This window comes from Acipenser ruthenus, chromosome 3, assembly GCF_902713425.1.
Source record: "Acipenser ruthenus chromosome 3, fAciRut3.2 maternal haplotype, whole genome shotgun sequence".
In the NCBI taxonomy this organism is placed as follows: Eukaryota; Metazoa; Chordata; class Actinopteri; order Acipenseriformes; family Acipenseridae; genus Acipenser; species Acipenser ruthenus.
This window is the reverse complement of record NC_081191.1, coordinates 52482962-52492449: the sequence shown is the minus strand read 5'-3', so window position 1 is coordinate 52492449 and position 9488 is coordinate 52482962. Positions and strand designations below refer to the sequence as shown.

The window sequence follows — 9488 nt, the reverse complement described above, 5'->3', positions numbered from 1 at the left end:
TCTCTCTGCCTCGCTTCGCCCACGCTACTCCACTACTCCGCTCGCTCCACTGGCTTCCGATCACCGCTCGTATCCAGTTCAAGACTCTTGTACTAGCCTACAGATGCCTTGACCAGACTGCACCCAGCTACTTCCAGACCCTCATCTCTCCCTACACCCCCACTCGACCTCTCCGCTCCGCCTGCACTAGAAGACTAGCTCTACCTCCGCTACGCTCCCCTGCCTCCAGAGCCCGCTCCTTCTCCACCCTTGCTCCGCAGTGGTGGAATGACCTTCCTACAGATGTCAGGACTGCCCAGTCCCTGACCACATTCCGGCGCCTCCTTAAGACTCACCTCTTCAAAGAGCACCTGTAGAACTCCTCTGTTTGTATCCTGGGACACTATCACCCTTCATGTAAATGTGCTTTATTTTGCTCTTATCTGCCCCCTATTTTACTGCATTTAATCCTGTACTTCAGAATACTGTAATCTGCCAAGTGCTTAACCTGTAGTACTTTGTATTTAATCATATCCTGATGTAACTATCACTATTTAATCATACCCTGATGTAACTATCACTATTATCTGCTGTATTATTGAATTGTGGTTGTCACACTTATACTTTGCTTGAACAAAAGTTATTGTATTTCTTGCTCTTATTGTATTACTTGTATTGTAACACTTGAAATGTATTTGCTTACGATTGTAAGTCGCCCTGGATAAGGGCGTCTGCTAAGAAATAAATAATAATAATAATAATAATAATAATAAAGAAGTCTGTACTAATGAAGAGACTTCTGTAACTAAATTCTGAACTTTGCTTCTTGGGAATGGGGACAGTAACCAATTATAGAATATTCCAGTTAGGCCTGGGTTTAAATGCAGCCTAGGCAATTTATTTTAAAATGCTAAATCACTGGAAGTTTTGTAAGATTTAGTTAATAATCATAGACAGTTTGTTTAATAGAAGTTGTATTCATTTTTTTAAAAAAGCAAAATAATCTAACTTTCTCTTTTTTACACAATAAAAAATATGAGATGCAACATGTGTACTATCCTTTTTCTCCAATAACTAACACAGGCACAATATAAAACCAACCAACTGCATCGCCTTTATCTACTTAGTAACTTGCTATTGAGCATGAGAGTGTATAATACCTCTTTACATCACATCACAAAATATAGTACAATCAATGAAAATACCTACTTCGAGGTCTCTCTCATTTATATCAAGTACGGTGTTAGGCCAAGGAAAAAGCTCTGCAGATTTGTTTTTGCAAAAAAAGGCATCCTGCATTTACATTTAAAATGTATTAATTATTATAAACAATTAAAGAGCAGGGTTTCTGAAAACATGATGTAATTCAAACAGGTATGACTTTAGTGACACTCCTGAGTTCAAGTTAAAACTGCATACAATTTATTTGATTGTTACTTTGGTTAAAATTAGCATATATGACATTTACTAATACAGTAGTCTTCAGCTAAGAGAACACCCCTCAGGAAGCAAGCGAAGTGTTCTTATAGCTGGTGTTATCCAAGACGGAGTTAGCCACCAGACACAATATGAATCAATAAATATGTATTACTTGTCATGACGCGCATGCATCAACATATGAAATAACTGAAGTAAAAGAAAATAGGCAAGTGTATGTTAATACAATTATAATATTAAAAGTAAGAGACAAACTAACGTTAATAAACTGTCAAACTAAATTAACACAGCACCTCTACACACGTTAAAAAAAATGCAGCAGCTGTATACAAGACATGCAGATTATTTAATAGAATGGTGAAACAACTCGCCAGAACGGATAACACCAAATTGCTCGGCGACTTGTGTCCGATTCAGGTTCACCCCCCAGTGTCTAGTGTTTGGTCCCAAAATGTTTTACTACTCCTAGAGTACATACTACTGAAGCTGCCAAGCTCCCACCAAATTTGTGTTGCTATGGCAACAAGATTGTGGTCCCTCAAGAAATGCCAACTTGGTCACGTAAAAACATTTTAAAAAAATGTAAATACAAATTATTATTCAAACCATTTTTAGTGTTTGTGTGAAGACTTTACCATCTGATCTTTTTAATGATGCAAAAAATATTATTTTTTTCTATTTTCTGCCTAGAAATGTACACAATTAAATGGAGACAAGTACAATACATTGGTATTTTTTGTTTGATTTTACAAAAATATATTTTTCAAGATATTTTTTTTAAAAACAATGCTACTGATGATCTTTAGTATAGTGGATAAACATAACATTGAACATTTAAAAAAAATGTTAAGCAGTTTTATTTTTATTTTGCAATTTAATCTTGTGGCAATACCGTGACCAAGATGACAAGAATACGAATTGAGTAGTGACTAGTATTCTTTGAAATTTTTTAATGATTTTTAAATAAACAATATAGAATTAAAAAACATGAATACATCTATTTATCAAATAGAATATTTTTAAAAATGTAACAGTGCGAACAAGTGCAATATTTCAACAAGAAAAAAAATAACACATCATCAAGTGCAATATGTCAACAAGATAAATATAAAACAATCTAATACATATTGATTATTTTATCAAAATCAAACCTGTTAACAATAATTACACAATGCAAAAAAGAATTTAACTAAATATTATTTAAAATTAACATTAAAATATTGTAGGGTAATAACTTTCATAATGTAATAAAACTGATTTAACGTGGGCTCCCGAGTGGCGCATCCAGTAGAGGCGCTCCACGTGGAGTGCAGGATGTGCCCTATAGTCTGTATGTCACGAGTTCGAGTCCAGACTATTCCTTTGCCGACCGAGGACGGGAGCTTCCAGGGGGCGGTGCTCAATTGGCCGATCATTGTCCGGGGGGAGGGAGAGTTAGGTCGGCCAGAATGTCCTCGGCTCACCGTGCACCAGCGACCCCTGTAGTCTGGCTGGGCGCCTGCAGGCTTGCCTGTAAGCTGCCTGAGAGCTGCGTTGTCCTCTGACGCTGTAGCTCTTGGGTGGCTGCATGGCGAGTCCACAGTGTGAAAAAGCGGTCGGCTGACGGCACACGCTTCGGAGGACAGCGTGTGTTCATCTTCGCCCTCCCGAGTCAGAGCAGGGGTGGTAGCGGTGAGCTAAGCCTAAAAATAATTGGCCATTCCAAATTGGGAGAAAATAATCAAATAATCAGTGTGCATGCCTACAAAATTGCACTGCATCTACAGAAAACATAATATCCCCCCCCCCCCCCTTCCCCCCTTAAAAAATAATAATAAAGGCATCAGCTACATGTCTAAATAATAATTCATAACCGCTTAATCCTTTAGAGGGTCGCAGTGAGCCAGAGCCTAACCCGGCAGACACAGGGCGCAAGGCAGGACTACACCCTAAGCAGGACACCAGTCCATCGCAGGGCACCACACACACACAGAGGGCAATTTTGAGTGACCAGTCAACCTTGCACTGTGGAAGAAAACACACACAAACACAGGGAGGTTAGCAGCGCTAACCACCACACCACCGTGCCACCCTAAATAATAATAATACTAACTCCACTACTAATAATAACAACAACAACAACACTAAAAAGTAGTTCGCAGCACTAGTCAGCCAACTTGGTCACACAGATTTGTATGATAAACTGTGACCAAGCTGACAGTTGACAAGTTTCCTGCCAAAAAATGAGTTACAGAAAAGGCCCCATCTCACTGTAATGTTAGACCAAAATATACAAATAACCTTTGCCTTTTATGTACAGTTTGAATATTTTAAACAACTTTTGTCAAAACAGCACTGTATCCGTTGTGAAAGGATCTCTATCAGTGCCAAGAAGGTGTTCTTTTAAGCAAAGTTCCTGTTCCTTTAGCCAGACCATTTACAATGGGAAAAGTCTGTTTCACCTTAGGCGAAGTGTTCTCTTAGGAGGTGTTCCTATATGCAGAGACTACTGTATGCTTAATAAATATCACTTATTTTAAAACAGATGTTTTTCGAATGCACAGAATTCCAAAAACAAACAAAAAATAAAGAAATAAACTTAAGTGTTTCAATTTTAACCCAACTGGAACAGAACAGTAAATAGAGAATTTAAATTGATTTCAAACTTAAATATGACAATATAAATATGAATGATTTTTATGCTTTCAAACAATTAAATATATTGTATGAAGCATTATGTGTGTGTAATCACACACACGCACGCAGGCACGCACGCACGCACGCACGCACACACATTATATAGATGTTGATGCTTAAGATACAACCACCACTTACATGCATCAACCAAAAACAGTTCAGAGCAGAAAAGCAGTCACAGGATTTGGGTCAAGCCTAGTATCTAAATTAGTACCTGTACATGCTTTTAATAAATCATACTTTGTTTACCTGAAATTCATTCCTCCCCCCAACATTTTATCAAAACAGGTCACATCATTAAAGTCTATAAAAGACTAAATCATTCTAACTTTTGCCAGCATTTAAATGACAGAGCTTTTGGGAAATTTACTTTTAAGCTTTATTTTTCATTCTGAACTTTTAAATATTCTAACCCAGTGCACGAAGTTCATAACCGCATGCATGCACTGTACAGCACAATGCTATGGGCATGTAAAATCAAGAGAAGTGAATGTGCTCAATCATTTATATAAAACACAATATTAATGCTAAACACAAGATATTAATGCTACAACATGATCAGTCACGTTCTTTTCTTTACTTTTTCTATTTTACAGCAAACAAGCCCATTAAATAATTAACATCTGTTTAAAATGTCCAATTTGAATATGTAATATGTTTGCTTAACAGTAGAATGCAGAGTAATACATTATCCAAATACATTTTACAAATAACTAAACCTGTTAGTTAAACACTGTTGAGAATATGTTTAAGCTTTCCAAATTCAATATTATTATAATTGACAAACTACTTATGCATATAAAGTACTTTTGTTTAATTGCTGTGAGATCCACATAGATGTTACAGGTACAAATAAGGCTTTGCCTCAAAATAAACCAGTTTGATGGCACTGTGTGATCTGTAACTCATTCATAATAATAAATGATAGGCCTACTTACTGTTTGATAATGAAAGGTCAACATTTATGGCTGTGTATAAATGCTGTATACATTGCAGACCAGCCAATGCATACATTTAACTGTGCAAACTAGGAACACAAATATTATTTAAAATAAGTACATCCACCCCCACCTGTCAGCTTTACATGTGGCCTTTACATTTCAAGGCCTGAGTACCACAACAATAAGTACTTTTGGTTAGAAAAAAACAAGTAAAGAATTAGTTAAGTATAAAGCAAAACTAATCTGACTTTCCATCCACTTGTGATTTGAATAAAACCAGTGCGTGGCCCAAGGGCTTACAGCTCAATTTCCAAAGCCTCAATTTTTAATCCCAGTGTGCATTGTGATCAGTCCTGACTTCCTCCTCGGAATGTAAATGGCTGACCAGCTCCTGGATCACAGCGTTTTTACCAATCTGATCGTTTCTCCTCCTTTCCATGATCAAATCTTCCATACTCTGAAACTCCAGAATGTGACTCTTTTTCTCTGAAAGTTGTATTTTTAAGCTGTAAGGTTGTTTGCCTATCCTGATCTCCCCTCCAATTTTGAACTCCCGTTTGCCAAATTTGCACCAAGCAGCAAAACATTCAGAGTTTCTCCAACTTAGCTCCCGGTCTCTTGCCCCGACCTGTTCCATGGCATTCTGCACCACCATTTCGGGTTTTTGAGGTTTGAATTTGTAAACATCGTTAACAATTCTACCTCTCCTCCCTTGACTAGCATCTGTCATAAAATCATTCTTGATCTCAGCTCTGTGTAAGTGGACAACCTGGAAATCTCCAACGTACACAGTCCAATGGGGGTACTGATTTTTAGCCACAAACTCCACCAAATCTCCCGGTTTGCACTTGTTTAATAAATTTTCTGGAGAATATGTACTCAGGTCTCCAGCGCTGAGGCTTTTCTCGTATACGCACTCATCTCTGTAGAAAACAGAACACTCCAGCTCGTTGCATTTGTCATAGTTCTCTTCCTGATTCGGGTCCTTCTCTGATCCCCCAACAACATTATCCTCCAAATCATCGTCATCGTTAGAAAATATATACGACACCCCTATCCGAGGACCGTCTTCTTGATCCACCCCAGTCGGGTCTGATGTCGGAACTTCTGCGTAAGTTAAATGAGTCAGTTTCTCAACCTGATTACCCATTCCACTAGCAGCCACGAAACAAAAATAAAACAAGAGATGCAATTCCACTTAAAGGCAGGGAAAAACGAAGAGCAGACAGCCGGACTAACTCGTAATATCACCTGGACAAAACTAATTTCACGTAGCAACGGGTTTTCAATCCATCATCAATTATAATTAATAGATGAATGCAGCTTTTGTAAAAATCCAAAAGTATTGTTCTTTCCTAACCAAAGTGTTCAACCTATTAAAAGATAGATTACAGTTAGTATTGCATAGTTCCCTTAACAGATATATAAGTACTGATAGTATGTTCCATTCAGGTGTGGCCCACCTGACACGACAAAGTTAACCGCAAAAACAAACAACACACAAACAAAAAAACAAACTTCAGATTTCAAACTTACCTTTAGTTGATGTTTAAAACAGAATATTTTATATATATATATATATATATATATATATATATATATATATATATATATATATATATATATATAAAAAGCTGTGGTACTAGTATCCTCCAATATAAATTCATACAGTCGAACAGGCAGGCACACTGATCTTCTGTTGTGCAACTTGAGCTCCCAATGCATATCTGAACTGACTGGAGCTGAAATTACACCGCCTTAGATTTAAAGAGAGAGTGGCCTTTTTTAACGCGTTCCAGTAATCAGGCGAATGCAGCGTCGGAAGTTCATACGTGAAACCCAGCATCCACCAATAAAACGTTTGCACTGCTTATGCAGTAGAATTTTGTCTAGAGATTTATTTCACTGTATTATCTATCCTAAGGTAGTTTTAGATTTTTTTAAAATGCATGTTTCATGTTTATTTCCTATTGATATTCTAGGAAGCCAGCCCCCCCCCCCCCCCCCCCCCAAAAAAAAAACTTCTTAACAGTAATAAACCCAGTGCTTAATTGAGTTTTATCTCAAATGTTATCCTGCTCAACTTCCTTCCCCATCCTAAATAGCTTTGTGCTGTTATCTTTAAAAGTATTTGAACTTAGGCTAACAGTGATGAAAGGCTAGTAGTGTATTAACCCACTGTGTCACCACAGCATTGCATAGTTATTGATCATATTTTAAGAAAGAACATAAGAAAGTTTACAAACGAGAGGAAGCCATTCAGCCCATCTTGATTGAAGTCATGGGACAGCATGTCCTTTTTACCACAGTACATTTTCACAATAATTAAAACATTCCCCATGGTTAACTATACATTTGCCATTGTTTATGATGGTAAACTTTTTTTTTTTTATAATCTTTCAGAATCACTTTGAAAACCGACATAAGATTAAGGTGACCATATGGCTCCGTGTTCACAGAGACAATTTGGGACAGTTCAGGCGTTTCAACTCACAACCCAATGAATTCTGGTAAGGGTAGTCCTGCTTCTCTTAAAGGAAAGAATGGTACCTGACACAGGTAAAACATACCACAATGCCTTGGGTTATGTGTTGAAAAGTCTGAACTGTCCCAAACTGTCCCGGTGAACACAGAGCCATACGGTCACCTTACATTAGATGGATATAAGTACTGTATTCATAACATGTTTTCAGAACAGCTGTTAGGACAATACTACAAATTTCCACAAATATTGTAAATCTAGAATGAATGCTTATCTTAGTGTTCCATGTTAGATGAGGGACAACATAGGGAATGTAGTGGAAGGTGACAAAGCAATAAAAAAAATACTGAATGACTACTTTGTACAAGTTTTCATGAGCCAGAACGTCAACTACATGTCCCCTGTCACTGTAAGTCCCCAAACAATCCTAGATGCACTTAGTATACATCAAACCGAAGCACTAAGGAGACTTGAGGCTCTCAGAACTAACTCCCCTGATCCGGATGGCATATAAAGAGATAAAGCGGAACTAGAAAACTACAGACCCATCAGTCTCACCTCCATAACATGTATAATGTATCACTCATAATAGGGAAACTAGAGGAGTATCTACACAGCAATGGCATCATAGGAGACAGCCAACACTGATTCGGGAAAGGGAGCTCCTGCCTGACAAACATCACACTTCTTTGAAAAAGTCACTGCAAAGATGGACGCAAAAAGAGCCTATGATATCATATACTTGGACTTCCAAAAAGCCTTTGATAAAGTGCCCCATAAAAGGCTAATCCTCACGCTGAAAACTTTGGGAATACAAGCTAGAACATGCAAGTGGATACAAAACTGGTTTAAACACATGAAGCAGACTTTTAAGAGGGCAACTGGGGCAATGTACTCAGTGGGCTGTTGCAGGGCTCCATCCTTGGACCACTCGCATTTATCATCTACAGCAACAACTTATATCAGGAGATAATTAGCAAATTTGCTGATTACACAAAACTTAGGGGAGTGGCAGACACGATTACAGCCACCCAGGAAATCCAAACATGTTTAGACCGCATACATAACTGGGCAGAAACAGGCAAATTAAATACAACATCCAGGAGCCTCTGTCACGCACATCACTGAGAACGTGGACAGGCCCCTAAAACAAACAGGAGACGACCCGGTAGTAGTTGTCCACATCGGTACAAACAACATTGGAAGAGACAGGCCAATATCCCTGCAAAACAAATTCAGAGAGCTAGGAAGGAAATTAAAAGCAAGACCAAAACTGTGGTATTTTCTGGGATACTGCCGGCACCTTGCAAAGGAGCATACGGACAGCTGGAAATACAAAATCAAAATGCATGGCTGAAATCGTGGTACACACAGGAAGGCTTCACCTTTCTTGAACATTGGAGCACATTCTACAACAAGAACTATCTATATAGGTGGGGCAGACTGCACTTAAACAAAAAGGGAACCAATCTACTCGGAGAAAGGATCCTTGAGGAGGTTCAGAAACATTTAAACTAGAAAGGAAGGGGCGAGAAAACAAAAAAAAAAACAGAAGGGAGACCACATCAAAACAAGGGCAACAACTCAGGTAAGACAACTATTAAATGTATTTATCCAAATGCTAGAAGTCTCAGAAACAAAATGTTCGAACTTGAAGCTACTGCACTAACAAGTAACTACGATGTGATAGGTGTTACAGAAACTTGGTTGTCTGAGAGTGATGGAGACGAATATAATATTAGTGGGTACACACTGTATAGGAAAGACAGGCAGGACAGAAGAGGCAGAGGAGTAGCGCTTTACATAAGAAATAGTCTTGAAGCCCAGGTGTTAAATCTGGATGAAGAAAAAAACGAAGAATCAATAGGGGTCAGAGTAATGGACAAAAATTCAAAGGGCATAATAATAGGAGCATGCTATAGACTGCCAAATTCAGACGCCAAGCCACTGTTATACAATGACATTCAAAATGC

At 38.1% G+C, this 9488-nt stretch overlaps 1 protein-coding gene across 1 annotated transcript; it reads right to left on the bottom strand.

Annotated features, from left to right (window-relative positions):
• Positions 1-936: 936 nt before the first annotated feature.
• Positions 937-6636, bottom strand: LOC117394212 (protein LRATD2-like). Its single transcript, XM_033992291.3, has 2 exons — positions 6570-6636; positions 937-6406 (listed from the first exon to the last, which is right to left on the bottom strand). The coding sequence occupies exon 2, from the start codon at positions 6181-6183 to the stop codon at positions 5359-5361; it is 825 nt and encodes a 274-aa protein (XP_033848182.1). The 5' UTR covers positions 6184-6406; positions 6570-6636; the 3' UTR covers positions 937-5358.
• Positions 6637-9488: the final 2852 nt, after the last annotated feature.